The 27,957-nt window shown below is 42.8% G+C and overlaps 1 protein-coding gene across 3 annotated transcripts; it reads left to right on the top strand.

Moving 5' to 3' along the window:
* The first annotated feature begins 3,680 nt into the window (after positions 1-3,680).
* Positions 3,681-19,824, top strand: LOC124136284 (ADP-sugar pyrophosphatase-like). Of its 3 annotated transcripts, XM_046502163.2 has the most exons (10): positions 3,681-3,984; positions 6,327-6,394; positions 7,140-7,189; positions 7,773-7,880; positions 9,943-10,038; positions 10,322-10,377; positions 14,615-14,660; positions 16,363-16,371; positions 17,460-17,513; positions 18,435-19,824. In XM_046502163.2, the coding sequence occupies exons 1-10, from the start codon at positions 3,913-3,915 to the stop codon at positions 18,527-18,529; spliced, it is 654 nt and encodes a 217-aa protein (XP_046358119.1). In that variant the 5' UTR covers positions 3,681-3,912; the 3' UTR covers positions 18,530-19,824. The 3 variants fall into 3 exon arrangements, with proteins under 3 accessions (XP_046358119.1, XP_046358120.2, XP_046358121.2); XM_046502164.2 differs by lacking the exon at positions 16,363-16,371; XM_046502165.2 differs by lacking the exon at positions 17,460-17,513.
* The last annotated feature ends 8,133 nt before the right edge of the window (positions 19,825-27,957 follow it).

Below are 27,957 nucleotides of genomic sequence, written 5' to 3'. Positions count from 1 at the left end.
CTTCACCATGTTCACAATGGAATATTCTTTTTCTGCATACGGCTGCAGCATGTCTTAATCAAACCCATATCGCCAAACAAACGATTAAAACTTGTATAGTGCCCGGATTTGTTTGTTTTTAAAGAAGCCTACACTCAAGCTATTTCTGAAACGACCGAAAGGAAATCGCAGCGTCTAATAAGGCCTGGATTAGCTACTATTGATAACATAAAGTTTAGTTGACGAGGCCGTCCCAAGGGTATCTTCCCAAAACGTAGACCTGCCAAAACGCAGACCCGTTAAAACAACACTCGTTATGGCTGGTTGCATCAGTATTTAATACCCTGTACCCTTCAGTAAAATGGTATCACCGATGTAACAAGAAAGAACGCTGGGTAGAGTTCACAATTTTTCATTCAAATGTTATTTCATTGTCATTTATGATTATCAGTCATTTTCACTTGTTTATCATCAGTGGACCAACTGCATCCAGGTACTGAAGGGGTGTCTTTTCACGGCGATGAAGCTGTTCCTTGAGTCGGACAAGGCGATGTTCTTTCTCTCTGTAGACAACCTTCCTGGGTGGCGGTGCTGCTCCAAATTGAATCTGCGCTAGTTTCGCTCTCTCCACCTCAGCTCTTGACCTCGGCAATGGTAGGGATGTTCTGTCGTCTGTGGCGATACATGGCACTACTCACACTCGGGAAGGACGGCAGATGCGGCACCAAGTCGTCCTCCCGTTGGCTGATGAGGTCGTTGTAGATTTGCTGCATAGGCGTTGTCTCTTCCCTGGCCCTCTTCCTTATGGCGTCGACAAATCTCACTGCTCGTTATCACTAGGTGGATGGTTGTGTTCTGACGTGCCGCGAGCGTAGTCTCTGACTGTGGTGCACTTGCCACTGCAAGAACTGTTCACACACCTCCAGTACACATTTTCATTCTTCGTCCTGTTCTTAGCGTACGTGTAGCCGTCTAGGAGAACTTGTGGGGCACCTTTCTGGGACAAGACATACTCAACTTTCGTAAGTCCGGCCATAGCTTAATTGGACGAGGTTGAAGCTCATGTCCAAATATATTTATATGTTATACTATACACAAGAGAAGGAAGTATTAGTGATTGAGAACATTTGGAATATTCTTACACAAATCCCACAACTTGTTTAAATGTAATGTTTGAATAAGATTTGTGATGTACCGGGAGCAGATTAAAGAAAGGAGGAGTTTTTTTTAAGACAATGTTGTTGTCCACTACTGCTCATTGTCTCGACATATTGATAATCCCTCATAGCAGGGGAGTGGACCAGTCCATTCATTAATTAGGTGTGACCAGCATGGCCCAATTAATTAGTGAGCTAATTTTAACTGCTTTTTGGGAGGTCTGCATTTTGGAGGTCTACGTTATGGGACTCTACGCGACTGTCAGTTGACTTTTAGCCCTGTTTGCGTTAAAAATCGACCGTTTGAGACCGGGTCTAATTAAGTTTCGTATCTGTGACGACTTGGGACGGTTCCCTCCCATAACGTAGACCTCCAAAATGCATGTAGCTGCGTGTTATACACAGGCACTCAAACGAATTCACATTATATTCCGATGAAAAACAACAACAAAAGAAACTAACAGTTTTATTTTCTGCCACAATAGCGCCCTTCGACAATCAAAATGAACTCAATGTCAAACTTACAACTTTATCATACCCAGGCTTACGCGCCAGCCAGCCCTACAGTCGGTCCAAGTTTTATAACCGGGCTAAGGCCGCTTCACCACAGACTTCTCGTCCACCGTGAGTAAGACCGACTGTAATGCACGTGCTGCACGAAATTCACGCTCTTGAAATGTGACACGACATTGGGAGGAAAGCTTTGCAATTCACAATGTTGACACGCTACAGAGTGTCTCTCTATAAAACTCTTACATGTCCCTGACCGCCGCCTCTTCAATACAGCCCATGCAAGTCTGTAATATTTAGCAAGTCTTGATTACTGCAGTATCTGAAAATGAAGAGAGTCTCTGGGCTCATTATATTTCATAACTATAATTCCAACTCTTTCTATCTGTAAGATATGTTCATTCCGGGACTGTGTGGGGTTGTAGCAATGATTCTTTACACACACACACACACACACACACACACACACACATAATTAAAAATATGGCCATGCACCAATAAAATGGTATACGTTCAAGAGGAAAATATTCATTTGTATAAGTTAATACCCAATATGGTGCGCGCGGTGTCATACTATAAACCATGTCACGTTTTAGGACTGGTTGTATAGTGTTGGAAGCGGACATAAATTGTTGACAGTGCGACTGTCTGTCAGAATGGCGACGATTTTCATGACAACTAAGGAGTTGAACAATGGAAAAAAAATTAAACTCCCGGCGCGTATATGACTATTAGTAGATGAAAGATCTGCATGTTCAACACAGAAGTACAAGATGAATATATACACCTGGAAAATAGGTAAACACATGCAGCTAGTTAGCTGGCTAACGGGATCAGGTGGTCAGACTCGCTTACTTGGTTGATTCATGGCATCGTATCCCAATTGCGCGATCGATGCTCATGATGTCAATCACTGGATTGTCTGGATTTATCCATGAGTAAATAAAACGCGAACTCTTTGGTGTCAGCAAATATACTGAGTGAAGCGGCATGGGTTGAGTCCAGTGTTTAGTGGGTTGTCGATGTGAATTACGGAATCACCGACAACAGCCTGTAAACAAAATATGGCGCTGTATATCATCAAGCAGTTTTTTTACAACGAAATACTTCACTCGAACATATAACATGCATTGAAAGCATATAAGCACGGCATCTTGGTGTGCTAAAGTCAGGTGGGCACCCCTAATGTTAACTGAGCAAGCTTTGCAAAGCTTTCATTCTACACCTCACGTCATCATTATGATGTCATACGCTCATTGTGACACAAAAGATATAACGTCACGGTCGTATAATGAAAAGCGCCAAATTCCAAGCTTTGGTTATCCCCAAAACGTAACATACATTCCATGCATGAAATGCATTGCCACACATTCTTTGAATATTGTAGTAGCCGCAACTTTGCATTTTGTAGCCTATAATATAATTTTAGGTATAATTATTTAAATATGCCCACAGACAATGACTAGAAAAAGTAGTAGGCCCTAATCTATGAATATTGGCTTCCGCTGAGATGCGGGCGTCAAATCGTCTGTTTCAATCAGAGGCGGTTTATTGTGATTTAACCACCTCCAGTTGACCAATCAGAATCGAGTAATTTACAAATTCATGGTAGAATCCAGTATGAACACGTGTTAAAGTACTGTCTGAAATGCAAGAAAACTGCTTTTTGCCTGTTGAAAAATGATATAACACACACTTTTGTTATTGAAATATCGAGTAACTACCGATCGCCCTACCTGTGGTTTGAAGTATTTCAGTCACAAGGAGTCCTATCGACAATTATAGCAATTATAGTGCTAGCCTAGACTAAAATGCATCTAGTCTCTGAAATGTTGAATTATGATTAGATCTATAAAATATAATAAAAAGGAGCCCAGAGACTTTCTTCATTTTAAGAAACTGTAGACTTGACAACTATAGGCTTCAATTGCATGCAAGTGGTGACGAATGTTTTCGTAATCAGTCTGGTATTACGAAGACTGGCGGATATTAACGAAATCGGCCGAGCTGCTGAAACATTTTACATCCGGAGGTCAGAGGTTACCCACGTGACCCTATGTTTGGCTGAAAACGTGGTTGATAACTATGATCACAAAACTTTAATGCATACATTCCCTCCGGTATTTTACGTTGCTTAATACACAGCAGGTGTTTCAGAGAATTACAAACACGTTCAGTTTACTGTTGTCAGTGGTTTGCGTGCTTGTGCAGAAACGAGTCAAGTTGGCAGAACTGGAAGTTGAGCCGTGAGAAAGTTAAAGTCCACATGATGGATCAGAACGGCAGCACCGGGGCCGCCTCGAAACCACAGAATCAGAGCGAGTTTATTAACCAGGAGGTATGCTGAGTACTTTACACAAGATGTGCATGTATAAATATTACCTAACAATCGATTCAGTAGACGCATCGTCTTCTTTACATGCCTAGCTATACAACAGCTGGAGGGGAATATTCGTAACCTGACCAATTCGTATAGCCAAGGATTCCTAGCCACACACAACTCGGAGACAGAATTTACGGCGAACTCGTACAGAAAACAAATACAGTAGAGAAATAGAAGTGATTAATGATTTGTTTCATACACATATTGAATATGACGTGGCAAAATATCCACTCTACTCTCCCACCCTTCTCAGTTTGTTCTCCTTACCTGATCATACATTTCTGTAATAGTAGTTACAAAGTGACCTGTAACTCCTATCACTACAAATTAATTATTACTGTAATTCATACCTATCACTCACACTAGTGTCGGCTTGTATATACTTACCGGATTATTTATTTATATAAGTAGTTACAGAGGAACCAGCAAATCCTATCACAAAATTTAATATGCTAGGCCTATTCAACTCCAGCCATCATCCGCCACTTACCGAATGACTCTCTTGTCATCAGCTTGGATATACTTACCAAATTATTTACTTTTAACAATGTGTCCTGCAAAGAAGCTACTAACACCTACCATATTTTTATTTAACATTTTATTCACCTGCTGAAAACAATCACTCAGAAACCGACATGAAACTTGCTACCTATGAAACTGTTATGGTAAGTGAAAGACTACTGTTTAAAGCAGTACAACTACTGTTGCCTAGCTCCAGCGATTGTCATCATTCATCTTCCCGAGGTAGTTTCCACCGTTGCCGACTATGCTGGAATTCTGGAGTTACATTTTGACTTACTAACGAGCATAGTCCAATCAAAATCGTGCAACAAACTAGACGTCCTGTTTGTAAACACAAAGGATTTCAGTGTGCAGATTTCCGTCGACTGCAGGATTTGCAAAGCATTTGTAATGTCTATTTGGCATCGGCAGATATTTTCCAAATGTTTTCATGTTTTTAATCAAGGTGCTCAAAATATTTTATGCACTTTGCCAGGTAAGACCTGTTTTATGACAACTTAGATCTTGATTATTGATCAGTGAGTGAGTGAGTGAGTTGGGTTTAACGCCGCTTTTAACAGTATTCTAGTTATATCACGGCGTGTCAGTTTGATGTGGGAGGAAAGCCGAAGTGATGCAGGTCTCAGATGTTTACCACTTCGATGAAAACCACGAGCATGGGTATGGTGCTGACAAACCTAGAAACATTATTGGGGCAAACCGGGATTCGAACCCACAATCATAGGTTTCTGGCGTGCCCAAGGGACGCAACTCTGCACAGTGAATCGCGGCGCCTTAGACGACTGGGCCACCCGTGACCCCGATTATTGATCAGATTGTCTTGACTGGGAGCTGCCAACTTGTTTTAAGCAAATGCAAATTATAGGATTATGAGAGGTGGAATCTGATTTGTCATTAGGAGGGACATAGAAGGGCCAAAACTCGTTTGGCAAGGGTGGAAACTGGGCTTTTGTTGTCAGTTAGCCCCCTCGCCTCGGGGAGATGGTCAGAATTGTGAATATGACAAACTCCACAAAAGTGATGCTCATGATATCAATCACTGTATTGTCTGGTCCAGACTCGACTATTTACAGACCGCTGTCATATAGCTAGGATATTGCTGAGTGTGGCGTAAAACAACAAACAAACAAACCAACCACAAAAGTGTCCCACAAAGGGACAGTTAGGGGACATGGATGGCACAGTCATCTGAGGCACTGCAAGTTGCTGACAGTTCAGTCCCTTGGGTATGCCAGGATCATGTGGTCGAATCCCAGGTTGCCCCAATTATGTTTCAAGATATGTCAGCACCATACCTTCGCTCGTGGGATTCACCAAAGTGGTAACCGTCATGAACCTGCATCAATTCATGCTCTCCTCCCATATCAAGGTGATACACTTTGATATAACTGTAATACTGTTGAAGGAGTGTTAAAACCAACTCCTCACTCACAATGGGATAGGTGTCTCAGTGACATCAATTTAAATGAGTTTTACAAGGTTCTTCCTTCAAAGGATCTATTTTAGGTGGTTCTAGGGATGTCCTGTTTTAGTCCCAATATCATCAAGTTTGCAGATATAGTACGTCAGTACTTATCTAGGGGTGTGGTGTCGTCGGGTAGCCTAGTGGTTAAAGCATTCGCTTGTCACACCGAAGACCTGGGTTCGATTCCCGACAAGGGTACAATGTGTGAAGCCCATTTCTGGTGTCCCCCGCCGTGATATTACTCTAATATTGCTAAAAGTGGCGTAAAATCAAACTCGCTCACTCACTTATCTATGGAGTCTTGTTGCAGGAAGTTGCCCGGGGAAAATGGTTGTCACTGAACAAGATCACCTATAAAGATCCCCATGGTCAGCAAAGGTAACACTGACAGTAAGCCTCAGTAGCATGTACTTCATCTTCCCGAGGCAAGGCTGGTTGGGAAAGTGTGGAAACTGGACTTTTACAGTCAGTTAACTGCCTTACCTCGGGAAGATGCATGTACTTCTGGGTGGAATTGTTGAGAATAAGCTATTCAGACATGCAACCTGTAACTTCCCTTTCCCAACTGGGAGAGCCCCAATAAAGCCTGAAATTCTAAATAGACTCAGGAAGCCTTGAACAGGAGAAGAGCTCCCCCTAGTGGACAGTGGTGGGCTGGTGCCAGATTGCACCCCTGCTGTACTGGGGGTTAACTGGCCCCTTGACTAGTAGGGCCACAGCAGCCAGCAAGATGGCATGTGTGAGACAAGAGGTGGACTTGTTCAGGGTTTGCTGGACGTAAACTATTGCATCCTGTATGCATAAACATTGAAAGTTGATGCAAATACTGAAAAGATGTCATTAAAGTGGACCCCAATCTAGGCTGGTCGTAAGAGACCAGCAATTAGATCGGGTAAAGTGACGAGTGAAAATCTGGAAGGAATAGTTATTTCCATATTCTAGATGTGTTACACATATCATTATGCAGACAGTTCATGCTTAGTCCTTTCTGTCAGAAATTATGTTACTTTTGAAATGTTTGAAGGTTTCAAAACATTGTTTGATTATCTTAAAAGAAATGTATGTTAATTAGATTACAAGTAAATTAAATGATGTTATGTTTTTGTTTGTTTGCTTCTGTAAGAATATGGGAGGCAGTGTCCAGAACAACGGGCTCCGCAGATGAAGCAGATGGTGAGATTCATGCAGAACTGTAGATTTAGGGCTTCAGTTAACTGGATAAAACAAGATGGAATCAGTCCAGATACGTTTTTCCATTTGCCTTATAGTTTTTTGCCCTGCTCACATTAATCACATCTTATAATAAGCAGCCAAACTATTGTCAGTGGAATGTTGCATGACATTCTAACCAATCAAATATCAAGCTTCATTTAAGGCAATTTAGAGTTTTTAAGAAATGGCAGCCTTTGTGTTCAGAAAATTAGCAGACATTGTTTTTGATTGGAATCTCTCTGAAAGGAGGACATGGCTTTGGTCAGTTGGTAGTCATAACAAGTTGAAGGATTTTGATGATCTGCAACCTCAAATCTAATGAAGATTTGTATCCAGTTCTCAGTAAGTAATCAAGGTACTGCCTTCTAGTCTCACAGACTGTGGTCCAATAGTATTGCAGTGGAAGTATTCCCTTGGTTACGTGATTGTATATGGCAGTGTTCTCCAGGCGTGAGTGCTAGTCTGTAAGTATGCTGCAGGGTTAAGGAATGATGGTGGTCTAATGCCTGTGACGGCCTGTCTGATTCTGTGGTTTTGGTTTCAGCTGTTTATGTCATCCCAATCTTGAAGAGAACCCTGAAGTATGACTGTGTTATCATGGTGAAGCAATACCGACCGCCGATGAAGGCTTATACACTAGAGTTCCCAGCAGGTGAGTTGGACGGTTGTCATGGTGAAGCAGTACCAACCTCTAATGAAGGCTTATACACTAGAGTTCCCAGCAGGTGAGTTGGACGGTTGTCATGGTGAAGCAGTACCGACCGCCGATGAAGGCTTATACACTAGAGTTCCCAGCAGGTGAGTTGGAGGGTTGTCATGGTGAAGCAGGACCGACCGCCGATGAAGGCTTATACACTAGAACTCCCAGCAGCTGAGTTGAAGGGGTTGTCATGGTGAAGCAGTACCGACCTCCGATGAAGGCTTATACACTAGAGTTCCCAGCAGCTGAGTTGAAGGGGTTGTCATGGTGAAGCAGTACCGACCTCCGATGAAGGCTTATACACTAGAGCTCCCAGCAGCTGAGTTGAAGGGGTTGTCATGGTGAAGCAGTACCGACCTCCGATGAAGGCTTATACACTAGAGTTCCCAGCAGGTGAGTTGGAGGGTTGTCATGGTGAAGCAGTACCGACCTCCGATGAAGGCTTATACACTAGAGCTCCCAGCAGGTGAGTTGGACGGTTGTCATGGTGAAGCAGTACCGACCTCCGATGAAGGCTTATACACTAGAGTTCCCAGCAGGTGAGTTGGAGGGTTGTCATGGTGAAGCAGTACCGACCTCCGATGAAGGCTTATACACCAGAGTTCCAAGCAGGTGAGTTGGACAGTTGTCATGGTGAAGCAGTACCAACCTCCGATGAAGGCTTATACACTAGAGCTCCCAGCAGGTGAGTTGGACGGTTGTCATGGTGAAGCAGTACCGACTTCCGATGAAGGCTTATACACTGGAGTTCCCAGCAGGTGAGTTGGACGGTTGTCATGGTGAAGCAGTATCGACCTGTGATGAAGGCTTATACACCAGAGCTCCCAGCAGGTGAGTTGGACGGTTGTCATGGTGAAGCAGTACCGACCTGTGATGAAGGCTTATACACGAGGATATGTAGGTAGGTGAGTTGTGTTGTTCTAACCCTAAGTTTTAGGGTTGGTCTCATGTTCCACCCTTTGTTACAGGGTTGGTTGTGATGTTCCTGCCTATGTTACAGGGTTGGTTGTGATGTTCTTCACATATGTTTACAATTGGCTGTGATGTTCTACCACCATGTTGCAGGGTTGGTTGTGATGTTCTTCACATATGTTTACAATTGGCTGTGATGTTCTACCACCATGTTGCAGGGTTGGTTGTGATGTTCTACCACCATGTTGCAGGGTTGGTTGTGATGTTCTTCACATATGTTTACAATTGGCTGTGATGTTCTACCACCATGTTGCAGGGTTGGTTGTGATGTTCTACCACCATGTTGCAGGGTTGGTTGTGATGTTCTACCACCATGTTGCAGGGTTGGTTGTGATGTTCTTCACATATGTTTACAATTGGCTGTGATGTTCTACCACCATGTTGCAGGGTTGGTTGTGATGTTCTTCACATATGTTTACAATTGGTTGTGATGTTCTACCACCATGTTGCAGGGTTGGTTGTGATGTTGTTCACGTATGTTTACAATTGGTTGTGATGTTCTACCACCATGTTGCAGGGTTGGTTGTGATGTTCTACCACCATGTTGCAGGGTTGGTTGTGATGTTCTACCACCATGTTGCAGGGTTGGTTGTGATGTTCTTCACATATGTTTACAATTGGTTGTGATGTTCTACCACCATGTTGCAGGGTTGGTTGTGATGTTCTACCACCATGTTGCAGGGTTGGTTGTGATGTTCTTCACATATGTTTACAATTGGTTGTGATGTTCTACCACCATGTTGCAGGGTTTGTTGTGATGTTCTACCACCATGTTGCAGGGTTGGTTGTGATGTTCTACCACCATGTTGCAGGGTTTGTTGTGATGTTCTACCACCATGTTGCAGGGTTGGTTGTGATGTTCTACCACCATGTTGCAGGGTTGGTTGTGATGTTCTACCACCATGTTGCAGGGTTGGTTGTGATGTTCTTCACATATGTTTACAATTGGTTGTGATGTTCTACCACCATGTTGCAGGGTTGGTTGTGATGTTCTACCACCATGTTGCAGGGTTTGTTGTGATGTTCTATTACCATGTTGCAGGGTTGGTGGACAAAGGGGAGACGCCTGAGGAGACTGCGGTGAGGGAACTCCGAGAGGAGACAGGGTATGCAGGGAAGGTGAAGCACATCTCTCCAGGTACGTCAGAGGAAGGAAGCTCTTGTCTGTCAAACAACGCCTTTGTTTCTAGTGTCTTACAGTTCCATATTTGTGTCACACCTGTGACAAAATTCAAACACAATACTATCAAAAGAAATAAAATGCTATTGACTTCTGCTTAGGTATCTGTCTCCAGTATCTCTGACGGGCATGTTACTATTAATCATGTTAATTGTTCATTTACACTCGACAGCATGATGGATAATTACTTGTATACAGAATACACAGTGCCTGATCTATGATGTTTCACTGTGTTATTTAGTGACCTGCCTGGACCCGGGCATCGGCAACACATCAGTCAGAGTGGTCACAGTAGAGGTGAGTTTTGTCACTGGCAGGTCAGCCAACGGAGGTTCAGGGGAATGAGACCCTTGGGGAGTCCTGGCTAGAATAGGCCTCCAGCAACCTGTGCTGGTCATAAGAGGTGACCAAATGGATTGTTAGGATCGCTTACTTCGTTGATGGTGTGTCTATGTTCGCCAATGGTGTGGGGCGTTGCTCATTATATCAATCACTGGTTGTCTGGGCCAGCCTTGATTAGTTACAGGCCGCCGTCATATAGCTGGGATATTTCTGAGTGCGGTGGTAGCGACTAACGCATATGAACACACAGGTGCAGGATTAACAACATGTCTGTTATCGGAGTTCATGAGGATCTGGTTACAACCTGTGACCTGGCATCTTCCAGAGGCAAGGGAGTTAACTGACTTAAAAAATTCAGTTTCCACCCTTGCTGAACTAGGCTGGAATTTCTAGGATTGATCGTAGTGCCACCAGTGGCTTTTACAAGTTGTGTTGATCTGGGGTAGAATTGGTCTTCAGCAACCCATGCTTGCAATAAAATGCGCCTATGCTTGTCATACGAGGCGGCTAACGGGATCGGGTGGTCAGGCTCGCTGACTTGGTTTATGCATGTCATCGTATCCTAATTGCATGGATCGATGCTCATGATGTCAATCGATTGTCTGGTCCAGACTCGATTATTTACAGACCATCGTCATATAGCTGGACTATTGCCATGATTGCTGAGTGCAGCGTTAAACAACAAACAATCAAACAAAAACTGACCAATCAGATTCCACCTCTCATATCTCTTGCATTTGCTTCAGACAAAATGGTGACACCCATTCAAGACGATATCTTATCGATAATAAAGATCTTTATTGTAATAAGACAGGCCTTACCTCACGAAGTGCATCAAATCACTTGAGCACCTTGATTAAGAAAGATGAAAAGTTTTGAAAAACTGGAAGTCAATATCATTAAGGGATTTTGATTGGACTATGCATAGACTCGCTAGTCCAGCCAAAATATAACCAGAGTTACAGATAAGCTGCGTATTTGTCAAACTATTCAAAACCCAATTACTTTCAATGACCTTGCGTACAGAAACGCATACATTAAATGGAAAACGCATTTGTTTGAAAACAGCACACGTAAATACCCAATACATTTTTTTCAGCACATGTACAACAATATCCGAGCTAATATCCGAATCACAATTACGAGCTAATTTACTTTCCAAGTCCAGCCTTTACTTAGACCGTTATATACATCTAAAACATTATTTCATTATTTTTTTAAGATCTCAATATGCTCAGTCATTTTGGGAAAAACCCAATAGAGTGATGAATAGATGAGTGAAAATATATTAGAACCCAATGAAAAATGAAATAACCCAATTAAAAAAGAAACCCTAGAGTAAAAACTCAATTGCTCAAAAAGATATCTGGAGTTATATGTATAACTCCATAATTCCAGCCTAGAACGGCTAGGGTGGAAACTGAACTTTTAAAGTCATGTGCAAGTTTTAAAGTGTGCATAGGTAAGGGCTGGGATGGGTACATATTTATTACCCGGGTACCCGCTGTAGGTCTCGTGAGTTGGGTACAAAACATCCAAATGGGAATTGTGTACCTCAGCACTGGCAAAAACTGTTTAGATACAAATAAAAAACATCTGATCATGCGCACATGAAGTTGCCTGTAGCTTTGTGTTTACATCATATCAGAAGGAACGTGTGCATAGTCAGAAGGAACGTGTGCATAGTCAGAAGGATTGGGTGCATCGTCAGAAGGAATGTGTGCATAGTCAGAAGGAATGACCGCCTCTGTGGTCTAATGGTAGAGCGTCCGCCCGGAGAGCGGAAGGTCCGGGGTTCGATCCCCGACCGCGTCATACCAAAAGACGTTAAAAGATGGTACTTGTTGTTACCCTGTCTGGCGCTCGGCATAAAGAGGCTAAAACAAGGACTGGTCGGCTCGGAGTCAGTATACTGTGTCTGAGTGGGGTATTCATGTTAAACTGTGGCATGGTATCTCAGTGTGCTAGCACTATAAATCGGCATCAGTCCGAGCTGGTACAAGCAGCCACACACACACACATACACGTGCATGCACGTCGCTATATAAGTGCAATAATCTTGGACGCGACGTTAAACCCCATTTCACCTCACCTCAGAAGGAATGTGTGCATATTCTGAAATATTATGAATTCTACCACGAATTTGGATATTAATCGATTTTGATTGGTCAATCAGAGGCTATTTATTAAATCCCCTCTGATTGAAACAGCTGGTTTGACAGCCACATCAAGCTAATAGTCATAGAATAGTACTTTTTCATTCATTGTCATTAGGCGTATTTAAATAATTATACCTACAATTATAGGCTACAAAATGCAAAGTTGCGGTTACTACAATATTCAAAGAATGTGTGGCAAAACATTTCCTACAGAAAACATGATTGAAGTCAACAAAGAGAATATATTTTAAGTTTTGGGGACAACAAAGAGCTTGGAATATGGCGCTTTTCTATATACCAATGTGACGTCATAATGGTGACATGCGATGTAGAACGAAAGGTTTGCAACGCTTGCTTAGTTTTCTTTAGGGGTGCAGACTTCATGTTAGCTTTCCATGTTGCCGTGTTTATATGCTTTCAATGCCTGTCATGCGTTTCAGTGACGTATTACGGTGTAAACATTGCTTGAACATATACAGCGCCATATTTTGACTAAAGGCCATTGTCGTGAATCCGTAACTCTCAAAACACTGGACTCAAGCCATGCCACTTCACTCAATATATTTGCTAACACCAAAGAGTTTGCGTTTTGTTTAACCATGGAAGAATGTAGATACACATACTGTGTTTTCAATGTAGAGCTAGGTTACCTGCAGATTTAACTGTGATAAATTAATCATTTGAAACCTCACGCTGCACGTTCGGTTCCGAATTCAACTTAGTGTGGTTAATTTTAGTGTGGTTTATTTGTTTAATGCTGCACTCAGCAATATTCCAGCTATATGATGGAGTCTGGACCAAACAATCCATTGATTGTCATCATGAGCATCAGTCTATGCAACTAGGATACAATGACATGCATCAACCAAGTCAGCTAGCCAAAAGAATTTAATAAATTCAGCTGTAAAACCATTAGGGCCAGAACTATTGTTTTTCATCTGAGAGCACTTCATCATGAATTAATTACCCTTCTAATTTTGTAGCCGCCTCGTCAGAAAGGTTAAGAACATTGAAATTGTCTAATAGGTCGTTTAGGTCGACATTTGAAACTCTATGTTTAGCATAGAGTTTTTGATGGAAAGATCTTACTTACTCCTGGATTTCATGATGCGCTGTTATTATATTTCCTGTACTGGTTTCAATACATATATATGCATTATTAAAGACATTTCTAGCTTCTAGCTTCAAGAAATATGTTAATAGTTTTTCTCTCATTTCTGTCAATATAGCTCTAGATCTTATTATTATTAGTCAAGGTCTGTGGTTTTAGCTTGTTATGTTTCATTTATATGTATTTTCAGTAGTAATATATACAGTGATCAATAGTATGGTATGTTATATTTTGCAAAATAACTGAGAAGTCGCAGTCACTTATCTTATGGCTTTTGGACCAGTTATCTCCTGGTGTCATTGTGACTAATACATGTACCACAAAATTATCAAATTTAATGACTGAAAGTCTGAATGAACCATGCCTGTGAAAATTGTAGGTTTCAAAGTTATGCTTGTTTCTGTGTATTTGTCATGAAGACAATTAGATGTACACAACTCAAGTGGGCATCATTACATACAATGACTGTAACATGTCTCCCAATCTTCAGGATCCATGTAGATCCGGGGTAGAATAGGTATTCAGCGCACCCATGCTTGCCGTAGCAGGCGACTAACGGGATCGGGTGGTCAGGCTCGCTGACTTGGTTGATGCATGTCATCGTATCCCAATTGCGTGGATCGATGCTCATGATATTAGTCACTGGATTGTCAGGTCCAGACTTGATTATTTACAGACTGCTGTCATATAGCTGGAATATTGCTGAGTGCGGCGTTAAACAACAACCCAACCAACCCAATCTTAAGAAGATGCTCATAGATTGGAACCACATTTCAGATAAGAGATACATGTTATATGTTGTTAGCATGTTCAGATTTGCGGGTGTTCTTGTGTTCTTGAGTCTTCAGGGCTTGCATTTGAACCGCATAACAAACCATGCTATCCAGAGTTTTTCACAATGTCACTTGTTTTGTTTCTTCAGATCGATGGTGACGAGGATATCAATACATCTCCAAAACCACATCCAGGTAAACCTACTGAGCTCATGCCCTTCACTTGGATTGTACACTGAAACCTAGTTCTTTGTGAGTGAGTGAGTTTGGTGAAACGCCGCTTTGAACAGTATTCCAGTTATTTCATGGCATGTCAGCTTAATTTGGGAGTAAATTTCGAAGTGATGTAGGTCTTAAATGTTTACCACTTCGGTGAAACCCACGAGCATGGGTACGATGCTGACAAACCTAGAAACATAATCATGGTGAATGGGGATCTGATCCCATAATCATAGGATTCTGGCATGCTGAAGGGAAACTATTCAGCACAGCGAACTGTGGTGCCCTAGACGACTGGGCCACCCGTGAGCCCTTGGTTATTTTTGACCATACAACATGTGCAGAAGGGGTGCAATACGAGAGGCAATCATGTGATACATATCTCGATACTCCGGTCAAAATACTGTACAAATCTTGATACGCTGGATTCTAGAATAGGAGCACAAATGCCATGTCAAGTTTAACAGCAGCACACAGTTTGTATAGTAAGATGGGGGTTAATACTTCGTAAAGTGAGTTAAAATTATGTCTTTTCTGTTGTCATGTATTGTGAAACATGGCAATGTGTGTCATGTATCGTAACGAAGGCCACGTATCAGGGTAGTTCAGTGTTTCAATGTATTGTTTCACCTTTAATATGCATGTTCCATGAACCAATCCTTGCTGTATTCCGCGCTTCTGTGGTCGCAGATCTCGTGCAGTATGTTGCATTTATCTGCCACAGAATTCCGTCAAATGCAGGGCAGAATTTTAACATGAGTCGAAGGTTTGTTTTAAATGTGTAAACAGATATTTTATTTTGAAGTTTTGAATTATTGCTTACCAAAATGTTTGTCTGTATGTTTAGACTAGTGAGCTCAGATTCACTTCTATAAGTGATATGTTCATTATAAAAATGCCTGCCACACGTCAAACAGGTGCAAAACTAGGAAATTCACAAAATCTAAGCTTAAAAAATTGCATAATTGTGTTCAGAATTATACATAAATTTGTTGCAGAAATTTAAAAAAATGGCCGTAGAACTTTGTTGTTTTTTGAGGGGTTGGGGAGTTGATACAGGTGGAAAGTTGATACCAGTGTCGATGAGGCTTCAGCCAGCAAGGTCTTCAGTCATTCATGTATATCAAATTTCTGAAGTAACTTAACAAATTTTCACCCCCGCCGACCTCACTCCCAAACACCCTGCCTCATTTCATGTTTTGTGCCCTAGTCCCTACAGACAAAGAAAGTCACTCCATGTTGCCTTGTTTTATTACATGATGGAATTATTATTCCAAAAGCATGTCGTGTTGGAAACAGAAACGTCAACATAGGAATAATAACATTCAATATTTCATGTACTTGAAAAGTTTACAAAGATAGAAAAAAAATGCCTCCCTCCTCTTATCTTTGAAAGTTTTGATGATAATGTTTTGTTGCCTAATCAAAAGATCATGTTTATTTTACATACACATTCTTCCTCATGGATTACATGCAAATAATTGATGTGATATATGGAATACTGTAGAAAGTGATATGAAACCCAACCCACTCACTCACTCACTCCTGCAAGTAAAACCATTTATGGCTTATCATGTTGTTGCCTATGAGTTACTGCTGATTTGTCCTCATGTAAGCTGTTTCCATGGATACAGCTGTGATGTTGTCTGTTTGTGTTTCATGTACTTCACATCATCAGAGGAGTCAGGTAAGCAGCTTTCGTTTCCACCAATATGTGGCAGTGGGAATACTTTTGAGTTTGATTCAACTGAAACATTTGTTTTTAACCTTCCAACAACAAACGGGGACGATCTGAGTTTGCTTAAAGTTGCCGAAACTGATTTCGGTTGTAGCTCACCTGACTAAAAGTAAAGTGAGCCTATGTCATAGTGTGACACCACAGCAGTCATATTGAAAATGTTGTTTTTGCCCATTGCTCAGACAAGTTTGCATGTATCGTATGAGGAAGGTATGTGCTATGCCCTACAAGTCATTATAATATGTGTCTTATACATGTACCAATATTCAGTTTATGGCACATGCTGTGAGGATGTTTGTTGCTGAGAAACAACTGTTAGTACTTAATGTTGTTTACCCTTGTACATGTTGTATGACCTTTGTACAGAGCTTTCTATCTTCCCGAGGCAAATGCATTAACCAACTATAAAAGTCCAGTTTCCAGCCTTTCAGAACTAGACTGGTATTTCCAGGCTAGATCATAGCGCCACCAGTGGCTATGTCGAGTTCTGTTCCCTCTATGTCCCTCCTTGTTGACCAATCAGATTCCTACTCTCATATCACTTGCCATTGCTTCAAACAAAATGGCAGTGCCAAGTCAAGACAATCTGATCAATGATCAAGATCTATATTATAATAAAGTGGACCTTACCTCTCGAAGGGCATCAAATCACATGAGCACCTTGATTAAAAAAACATGCAAATATTTGCAAAATGTCAACGCCCACTTGGCAGTACACGTTTTGCAAATCATTCAGTCCACCGAAATCTACACCTTGAAATCCATGCTGTTATCCCATATGTCTAGTTCCTTATGCGATTTTGGTTGGACTATGCATAGTCTCGTTAGTCCAGCCAAAATGTAACTCCGGAATTCCAGCCTAGTTCGTCAAGGGTGGAAACTGGGCTTTTATAGTCAGTTAACTCCCTTGTCTCGGGAAGATGAGAGCCTTCACACAGAGCCTGTTTGATACAGGAAATTATCATTTCAAGACATAATACAAAAATCCAAACTTCCCATAAGTAATACTTACTTTATCCCTTCCTTGAATGTTTCAGAATTCATAGATGTCCTTGTTGTCCCAATGGAGGATCTGCTTACTAAGTTAAATGGTACATGATTTCTTGTTTTGATCAGCACTACTGGTAACATAGCACTGTGCAGATATCTGTACAAGATGCATGTTTGACTTCTCACCTGCCTCAGCAAATGTCAGCAAAAAATGGAATTCCAGATTTTCCAATATCGGCGATTATTATGACTAAAATTATATCATATGAAAAAAATACTTTTTAGACTTAATAAATAAAGAATTGGTTCTCAGGCAATGTTTTTTGAAAATAAAGTGCGGGCAGGCGGTGTCTTTTTTCTTTTCTTTTTATTTGGTTGTTCAAACTAGTATGTAACCAAATAAACAGTTGTGTAACCAAATAAAAAGTTTTGTACAGTGAACTTGGGAAAGGGCCTCCCTACATAAATGTATTCCTGGACTACTGTTAGAATATTTAAGTATTTTTAGTTCTTTTTTAAAATGGAAATAAAAATGAAACATGCGGAGAACTTTGTGATGCAGGCGGTGGCTGAGAACATTGCATTGAATGCTATTAAATTACCTCTGAATTTAAGAGAACTTTACAAAACTCCAAATTTTGTCTTTTCCTCCCAATTGTCCTGTCATGAAAATTCATTTAAATTCCAAGATAAATCGAGAATGGGGAGGGGATACATTGGACGCTACTGTTGACATGGGGGTGGAGTTGCCCAACACACTTTTCAGAGTTGCTTCCCTTTGTTGACCTCCCACAACACATGACCTTGTTAGCACAGATCCACAGAACATGCGTCTTTGTAGATGAAGTTTCCATATCTGTCAGGGTGGTCGGTAAGCCTTGTGTCACCACGCCAAAGACCTGGGTTCGATTGCCCACCTGGGTACAATGTGTGAAGCCCATTTCTGGTGTCTGCCATGATGACATTGATGGAATATTGCTTACAGCAATCGTTCAACAGCTGTTTACTTTTCCTTGTTTCAGAGTTGGCCAGTGATGGTGTGGTGATCGACTCTCGAGTGTATACCTATGCTGTTGCCATGGAACAAACGCGGAAAGTAAAGAAAGTAGTGCCCTAAATGTGGCAAAATCTCGTCTGTTCAACTGCTGCCTTTGTCTCTGACTTTGACTGGACCCACTGCAATATCCATGTTGCACCACAGACAATGTATGTTGACTGGTACTAAGGTCCTGATTCCGGTTGAGATCTGAATCATCACAGCTTTAGGCGGTTTAGTGGAAATATTCTGTGGCTATGTACAAGATGCCCTGTACCTCCAAACATGTTCTCCCCAAACACTATGGATATAAGATACAATTTGCACATTTTGTTCAGGGATAAATATGGAGAACGGGTTTGAAAACTGTCCTCTAAACAGTACTGTTTACAGACTTATGGCCTTTGTCTTATGTTTTGGAACATAATGAGACATGTTTTCTTGGTCTGCTGTGGATACAGTGATGACATCTTGCAAACATCATCAAGGGATAAATATGTGGATCATGTTTGAAAACCATCATCAAATAATAATATTTCCCTGGCCATAATATTTATGGCCCCTGTTTGATATGTTATCCTTTTCAGAAAGTACAACAGATGACACACATCAGTACATGATCAATGTTATCACATTTGGAAACCTATATTGAGAATGAATACTTTACAGAGTTATGACCCTTGTTACATATGATCCCAAACTCCTCACAGCGAGAGCCTGTTCGTGGAACTCTCTATACTATAGCTGCCACCAGTGAAAGTCATAAACCTCAAAATTCACTTTAATTGCATTCCCACAGGCATAAACAAAAGTATAAACATTTCCACATTTGGGGTTAGAGGGCAAACTTCAAGATTCTTGTAATGGTGGCTGCGATGTTACCAAGAGTGTAGCGAAGGTGTCACGTGCTGGAAAAGAGCTTGATATGATCCCGCACAATGATAGTGTGTTTCCAGATGGTGGGGATATGGATGGCTTCTGGTTTTATCTTTAATGTAATTATTTCATTCCAAATTGTTTTGTTTGTCTAAGCTTGTTCGTAGTTTGTGATGTTTCATTGTTATTTTACCTGTGGAAGCTTGCAGAGTCAGTTGAGCAATAGTGCAAGGAACACAATATTACCAGTTTGCTGTCCTGTTGAACAATACACAGAAAACCACTTGACTCTTATACTGACCTGTAGATGACTGTCAAGGCAAGGCATGTGGTGCCTTGTTCATACTTGAAGGAAACACCTGTTTGTGATATATATTATTCCGGTGTATTATGAATTTGATTTAGATAAATGTTTCAATATTGTTAGGATATAAGCCCATGTCAAGGAGAGTCAACATTTGATTCATACAGTCGGTCAATAAACTCATTTCACAATGAAACATGTTCATTTTGTAAATGTATTTAATAAAAAAGGCCTTATGTATGTGAGATATACAACACGGAAGAGAGTGGACACCCTTGTCATGTATGTGAGATATACAACCAGGGAGAGAGTGGACACCCTTGTCATGTCATGTATGTGGACGTGACAAGGGTTTCCACTCTCTCCCTGGTTGTATATCTCACCTACATGACAAGACAAGGGTGTCCACTCTTTCCCTGGTTGTATATCTCACCTACATGACAAGACAAGGGTGTCCACTCTCTCCCTGGTTGTATATCTCACCTACATGACAAGACAAGGGTGTCCACTCTCTCCCTGGTTGTATATCTCACCTACATGACAAGACAAGGGTGTCCACTCTCTCCCTGGTTGTATATCTCACCTACATGACAAAACAAGGGTGTCCACTCTCTCCCTGGTTGTATATCTCACCCACATGACAAGACAAGGGTGTCCACTCTCTCCCTGGTTGTATATCTCACCTACATGACAAGACAAGGGTGTCCACTCTCTCCCTGGTTGTATATCTCACCTACATGACAAGACAAGGGTGTCCACTCTCTCCCTGGTTGTATATCTCACCTACATGACAAGACAAGGGTGTCCACTCTCTCCCTGGTTGTATATCTCACCTACATGACAAGACAAGGGTGTCCACTCTCCCTGGTTGTATATCTCACCTACATGACAAGACAAGGGTGTCCACTCTCTCCCTGGTTGTATATCTCACCTACATGACAAGACAAGGTGTCCACTCTCTCCCTGTTTGTATATCTCACATGACAAGACAAGGGTGTCCACTCTCTCCCTGTTTGTATATCTCACATACATGACAAGGGTGTCCACTCTCTCCCTGGTTGTATATCTCACATACATGACAAGGGTGTCCACTCTCTCCCTGGTTGTATATCTCACCTACATGACAAGACAAGGGTGTCCACTCTCTCCCTGGTTGTATATCTCACCTACATGACAAGACAAGGGTGTCCACTGTCTCCCTGGTTGTATATCTCACCTACATGACAAGACAAGGGTGTCCACTCTCTCCCTGGTTGTATATCTCACCTACATGACAAGACAAGGGTGTTCACTCTCTCCCTGGTTGTATATCTCAACTACATGACAAGACAAGGGTGTCCACTCTCTCCCTGGTTGTATATCTCACCTACATGACAAGACAAGGGTGTCCACTCTCTCCCTGGTTGTATATCTCACCTACATGACAAGACAAGGGTGTCCACTCTCCCTGGTTGTATATCTCACCTACATGACAAGACAAGGGTGTCCACTCTCTCCCTGGTTGTATATCTCACCTACATGACAAGACAAGGTGTCCACTCTCTCCCTGTTTGTATATCTCACATGACAAGACAAGGGTGTCCACTCTCTCCCTGTTTGTATATCTCACATACATGACAAGGGTGTCCACTCTCTCCCTGGTTGTATATCTCACATACATGACAAGGGTGTCCACTCTCTCCCTGGTTGTATATCTCACCTACATGACAAGACAAGGGTGTCCACTCTCTCCCTGGTTGTATATCTCACCTACATGACAAGACAAGGGTGTCCACTCTCTCCCTGGTTGTATATCTCACCTACATGACAAGACAAGGGGGTCCACTCTCTCCCTGGTTGTATATCTCACATACATGACAAGACAAGGGTGTCCACTCTCTCCCTGGTTGTATATCTCACCTACATGACAAGACAAGGGTGTCCACTCTCTCCCTGGTTGTATATCTCACCTACATGACAAGACAAGGGTGTCCACTCTCCCTGGTTGTATATCTCACCTACATGACAAGACAAGGGTGTCCACTCTCTCCCTGGTTGTATATCTCACCTACATGACAAGACAAGGGTGTCCACTCTCTCCCTGGTTGTATATCTCACCTACATGACAAGACAAGGGTGTCCACTCTCTCCCTGGTTGTATATCTCACATACATGACAAGTGTGTCCTCTCTCTCCCTGGTTTGATATCTCACATACATGACAAGGGTGTCCACTCTCTCCCTGGTTGTATATCTCACCTACATGACAAGGGTGTCCACTCTCTCCCTGGTTGAATATCTCACATACATGACAAGGGTGTCCACTCTCTCCCTGGTTGTATATCTTACATACATGATGAGGGTGTCCACTCTCTCCCTGGTTGTATATCTCACCTACATGACAAGACAAGGGTGTCCACTCTTTCCCTGGTTGCATATCTCACCTACATGACAAGACAAGGGTGTCCACTCTCTCCCTGGTTGTATATCTCACCTACATGACAAGACAAGGGTGTCCACTCTCTCCCTGGTTGTATATCTCACATAAATGACAGGGGTGTCCACTCTCTCCCTGGTTGTATATCTCACATACATGACAAGGGTGTCCACTCTCTCCCTGGTTGTATATCTCACCTACATGACAAGGGTGTCCACTCTCTCCCTGGTTGTATATCTCACATTCATGACAAGGGCGTCCACTCTCTCCCTGGTTGTATATCTCATACATGACAAGGGTGTCCACTCTCCTTGGTTGTATATCTCACATACATGACAAGGGTGTCCACTCTCTCCCTGGTTGTATATCTCACCTACATGACAAGTGTGTCCGCTCTCTCCCTGGTTGTATATCTCACCTACATGACAAGACAAGGGTGTCCACTCTCTCCCTGGTTGGATATCTCACATACATGACAAGGGTGTCCACTCTCTCCCTGGTTGTATAGCTCACATACATGACAAGGGTGTCCACTCTCTCCCTGGTTGTATATCTCACCTACATGACAAGGGTGTCCACTCTCTCCCTGGTTGTATATCTCATACATGACAAGGGTGTCCACTGTCTCCCTGGTTGTATATCTCACATACATGACAAGGGTGTCCACTCTCTCCCTGGTTGGATATCTCACATACATGACAAGGGTGTCCACTCTCTCCCTCGTTTTATATCTCACCTACATGACAGGGGTGTCCACTCTCTCCCTGGTTGTATATCTCACCTACATGACAAGGGTGTCCACTCTCTCCCTGGTTGTATATCTCACCTACATGACAAGACAAGGGTGTCCACTCTCTCCCTGGTTGTATATCTCACCTACATGACAAGACAAGGGTGTCCACTCTCTCCCTGGTTGTATATCTCACCTACATGACAAGACAAGGGTGTCCACTCTCTCCCTGGTTGTATATCTCACATAAATGACAGGGGTGTCCACTCTCTCCCTGGTTGTATATCTCACATACATGACAAGGGTGTCCACTCTCTCCCTGGTTGTATATCTCACCTACATGACAAGGGTGTCCACTCTCTCCCTGGTTGTATATCTCACATTCATGACAAGGGCGTCCACTCTCTCCCTGGTTGTATATCTCATACATGACAAGGGTGTCCACTCTCCTTGGTTGTATATCTCACATACATGACAAGGGTGTCCACTCTCTCCCTGGTTGTATATCTCACCTACATGACAAGTGTGTCCGCTCTCTCCCTGGTTGTATATCTCACCTACATGACAAGACAAGGGTGTCCACTCTCTCCCTGGTTGGATATCTCACATACATGACAAGGGTGTCCACTCTCTCCCTGGTTGTATAGCTCACATACATGACAAGGGTGTCCACTCTCTCCCTGGTTGTATATCTCACCTACATGACAAGGGTGTCCACTCTCTCCCTGGTTGTATATCTCATACATGACAAGGGTGTCCACTGTCTCCCTGGTTGTATATCTCACATACATGACAAGGGTGTCCACTCTCTCCCTGGTTGGATATCTCACATACATGACAAGGGTGTCCACTCTCTCCCTCGTTTTATATCTCACCTACATGACAGGGGTGTCCACTCTCTCCCTGGTTGTATATCTCACCTACATGACAAGGGTGTCCACTCTCTCCCTGGTTGTATATCTCACCTACATGACAAGACAAGGGTGTCCACTCTCTCCCTGGTTGTATATCTCACCTACATGACAAGACAAGGGTGTCCACTCTCTCCCTGGTTGTATATCTCACCTACATGACAAGACAAGGGTGTCCACTCTCTCCCTGGTTGTATATCTCACCTACATGACAAGACAAGGGTGTTCACTCTCTCCCTGGTTGTATATCTCAACTACATGACAAGACAAGGGTGTCCACTCTCTCCCTGGTTGTATATCTCACCTACATGACAAGACAAGGGTGTCCACTCTCTCCCTGGTTGTATATCTCACCTACATGACAAGACAAGGGTGTCCACTCTCCCTGGTTGTATATCTCACCTACATGACAAGACAAGGGTGTCCACTCTCTCCCTGGTTGTATATCTCACCTACATGACAAGACAAGGTGTCCACTCTCTCCCTGTTTGTATATCTCACATGACAAGACAAGGGTGTCCACTCTCTCCCTGTTTGTATATCTCACATACATGACAAGGGTGTCCACTCTCTCCCTGTTTGTATATCTCACATACATGACAAGGGTGTCCACTCTCTCCCTGGTTGTATATCTCACCTACATGACAAGGGTGTCCACTCTCTCCCTGGTTGTATATCTCACATACATGACAAGGGTGTCCACTCTCTCCCTGGTTGTATATCTCATACAAGACAAGGGTGTCCACTCTCTCCCTGGTTGTATATCTCACCTACATGACAAGACAAGGGTGTCCACTCTCTCCCTGGTTGTATATCTCACCTACATGACAAGACAAGGGGGTCCACTCTCTCCCTGGTTGTATATCTCACATACATGACAAGACAAGGGTGTCCACTCTCTCCCTGGTTGTATATCTCACCTACATGACAAGACAAGGGTGTCCACTCTCTCCCTGGTTGTATATCTCAACTACATGACAAGACAAGGGTGTCCACTCTCCCTGGTTGTATATCTCACCTACATGACAAGACAAGGGTGTCCACTCTCTCCCTGGTTGTATATCTCACCTACATGACAAGACAAGGGTGTCCACTCTCTCCCTGGTTGTATATCTCACCTACATGACAAGACAAGGGTGTCCACTCTCTCCCTGGTTGTATATCTCACATACATGACAAGTGTGTCCTCTCTCTCCCTGGTTTGATATCTCACATACATGACAAGGGTGTCCACTCTCTCCCTGGTTGTATATCTCACCTACATGACAAGGGTGTCCACTCTCTCCCTGGTTGTATATCTTACATACATGATGAGGGTGTCCACTCTCTCCCTGGTTGTATATCTCACCTACATGACAAGACAAGGGTGTCCACTCTTTCCCTGGTTGCATATCTCACCTACATGACAAGACAAGGGTGTCCACTCTCTCCCTGGTTGTATATCTCACCTACATGACAAGACAAGGGTGTCCACTCTCTCCCTGGTTGTATATCTCACCTACATGACAAGACAAGGGTGTCCACTCTCTCCCTGGTTGTATATCTCACATAAATGACAGGGGTGTCCACTCTCTCCCTGGTTGTATATCTCACATACATGACAAGGGTGTCCACTCTCTCCCTGGTTGTATATCTCATACATGACAAGGGTGTCCACTCTCTCCCTGGTTGTATATCTCACATTCATGACAAGGGCGTCCACTCTCTCCCTGGTTGTATATCTCATACATGACAAGGGTGTCCACTCTCCTTGGTTGTATATCTCACATACAAGACAAGGGTGTCCACTCTCTCCCTGGTTGTATATCTCACCTACATGACAAGTGTGTCCGCTCTCTCCCTGGTTGTATATCTCACCTACATGACAAGACAAGGGTGTCCACTCTCTCCCTGGTTGGATATCTCACATACATGACAAGGGTGTCCACTCTCTCCCTGGTTGTATAGCTCACATACATGACAAGGGTGTCCACTCTCTCCCTGGTTGTATATCTCACCTACATGACAAGGGTGTCCACTCTCTCCCTGGTTGTATATCTCATACATGACAAGGGTGTCCACTGTCTCCCTGGTTGTATATCTCACATACATGACAAGGGTGTCCACTCTCTCCCTGGTTGGATATCTCACATACATGACAAGGGTGTCCACTCTCTCCCTCGTTTTATATCTCACCTACATGACAGGGGTGTCCACACTCTCCCTGGTTGTATATCTCACCTACATGACAAGGGTGTCCACTCTCTACCTGGTTGTATATCTCACATACATGACAAGGGTGTCCACTCTCTCCCTGGTTGTATATCTCATACATGACAAGGGTGCCCACTCTCTCCTTGGTTGTATATCTCACCTACATGACAAGGGTGTCCACTCTCTCCCTGGTTGTATATCTCACCTACATGACAAGGATGTCCACTCTCTCCCTGGTTGTATATCTCACCTACATGACAAGGGTGTCCACTCTCTCCCTGGTTGTATATCTCACATACATGACAAGGGTGTCCACTCTCTCCCTGGTTGTATATCTCATACATGACAAGGGTGTCCACTCTCTCCCTGGTTGTATATCTCACATACATGACAAGGGTGTCCACGCTTCGAGCATTCCCTGGTATTAAGTATTTAGTAGTAGTAGTAGTAGTAGTAGTAGTAGTAGTAGTAGTAGTATTGGTGTTCTTACTATCGTGTCAGTTGCTTCCCCTACTTCAGAAGAAGCTCAGTCAGTGAGTTAAAGGCGACCATGCTTGTCTTAAGAGGCGACTAACGGGATCGGGTGGTCAGGCTCGCTGACTTGCTCATGATGTCATTCACTGGATTGTCTGGTCCAGACTCGATTATTATTAGACCGTCGTCATATAGCTGGACTATTGCTGAGTACGGCGTAAACAACAAACAAACAAACAATATAAAACGCGTGACATTGCTGATTGTGCCATGGTTGGGTAGCCTAGTGGTTGAAGCGTTCGCTGTCACCACGAAAGCCCGGGTTCGATACCCCACATGGGTATACAATGTGTGAAGCCCATTTCTGGTGTCCCCCGCCATGATATTGCTGGAATATTGCTAAAAGCAGCGTTAAACAAAATTCACGCACTCACTCACTGTGACATGGTTACCTGATGGGGTCTATCCCAACTGCCTTCATGTTTAGCCCCGACGTGACTATTCACAGGCTGTCGACATATACCCCCATTTCAAATGTGTATTCTATCTTATAGCTTACATTCCAGGGTATTTTACAGGGTCACTGGTGGCCTTGTCGTCTTAGGCTTCGTAAGCCACTGTGCAGAGTTGCGTCCCTTTGAAGAATATAATCGCGGGTTCAAATCCCAGATTCACCTTGATTATGTTTCAGCACCATACCCGTGCTCGTGTGTTTACCAAAGTGGTAGACGTCTGAGACCTGCAATTCCAGCTTTTCTCTCACATCAAGCTGACACGCCGTGGTGTAACCTTAAAACCCAAACTCACTCACTCACTCACTCACTCACTCACTCACTCACGCACGCACGCACGCACGCACGCACGCACGCACTCACTCACGCACGCACTCACTCACTCACTCATTCACACTGTACCAATGAAGGTAATGTTGGGCATTCATTCCATTATTTTGTATGTTGCAAAGTAGCAAGATGACCCTTGCGGCACGGGTGACAGGTCCTATCCCACAAAGCGGTCATATCACAAACAGGTATTTCTAACCTTAAATTGATACAAGATTGTGTTGGTTTAGATATTGCTCCACAACTTCTGTTGAAATTATTACACTGATACGGTGGTTTAGTTTTGGAAATCTCTATGAGCATGTCGACGCTTTCACTATTTATATATGTTTTAGGGAGAGATGCTCGCAAAACGTAAAGGAATTAAGTGTTTTATCCGACATCAGCGTTTTGAACAACGTTTTGAAAACCGCCACTTGTACCTATGTCTGAATTGAACACCAATCAGTGTTTATGTACAAAATGGAATCTAGGTGTAATTAAATGTGCCTCTGTTTACCCAGCAGAGAATGGGTACCATTTAGGATGTGAGATAGATAATTATTATTATAAGTGTATCCAATGCCTTGTGTGACATTGCGTAGAATAGGACAAATAATGAAACACCAACCTTGACTCTGTTATGAATGTAAAATAAACATAGGTAATAAAATCAACCTTTTCTAATATTCTTTCCACTTTGCGTTAACGAAAGGCTTGCCTTTGTTTAGAATGTAACATGTGAGAGGTTTTACGTCGAAAGTATTGGCATAGCTCCAAAGCCG

This window comes from Haliotis rufescens, unplaced genomic scaffold (genome assembly GCF_023055435.1).
Source record: "Haliotis rufescens isolate VD_foot unplaced genomic scaffold, xgHalRufe1.0.p SCAF_22, whole genome shotgun sequence".
Lineage (NCBI taxonomy): Eukaryota > Metazoa > Mollusca > Gastropoda > Lepetellida > Haliotidae > Haliotis > Haliotis rufescens.
This window is presented reverse-complemented; position numbering and strand designations above follow the sequence as displayed.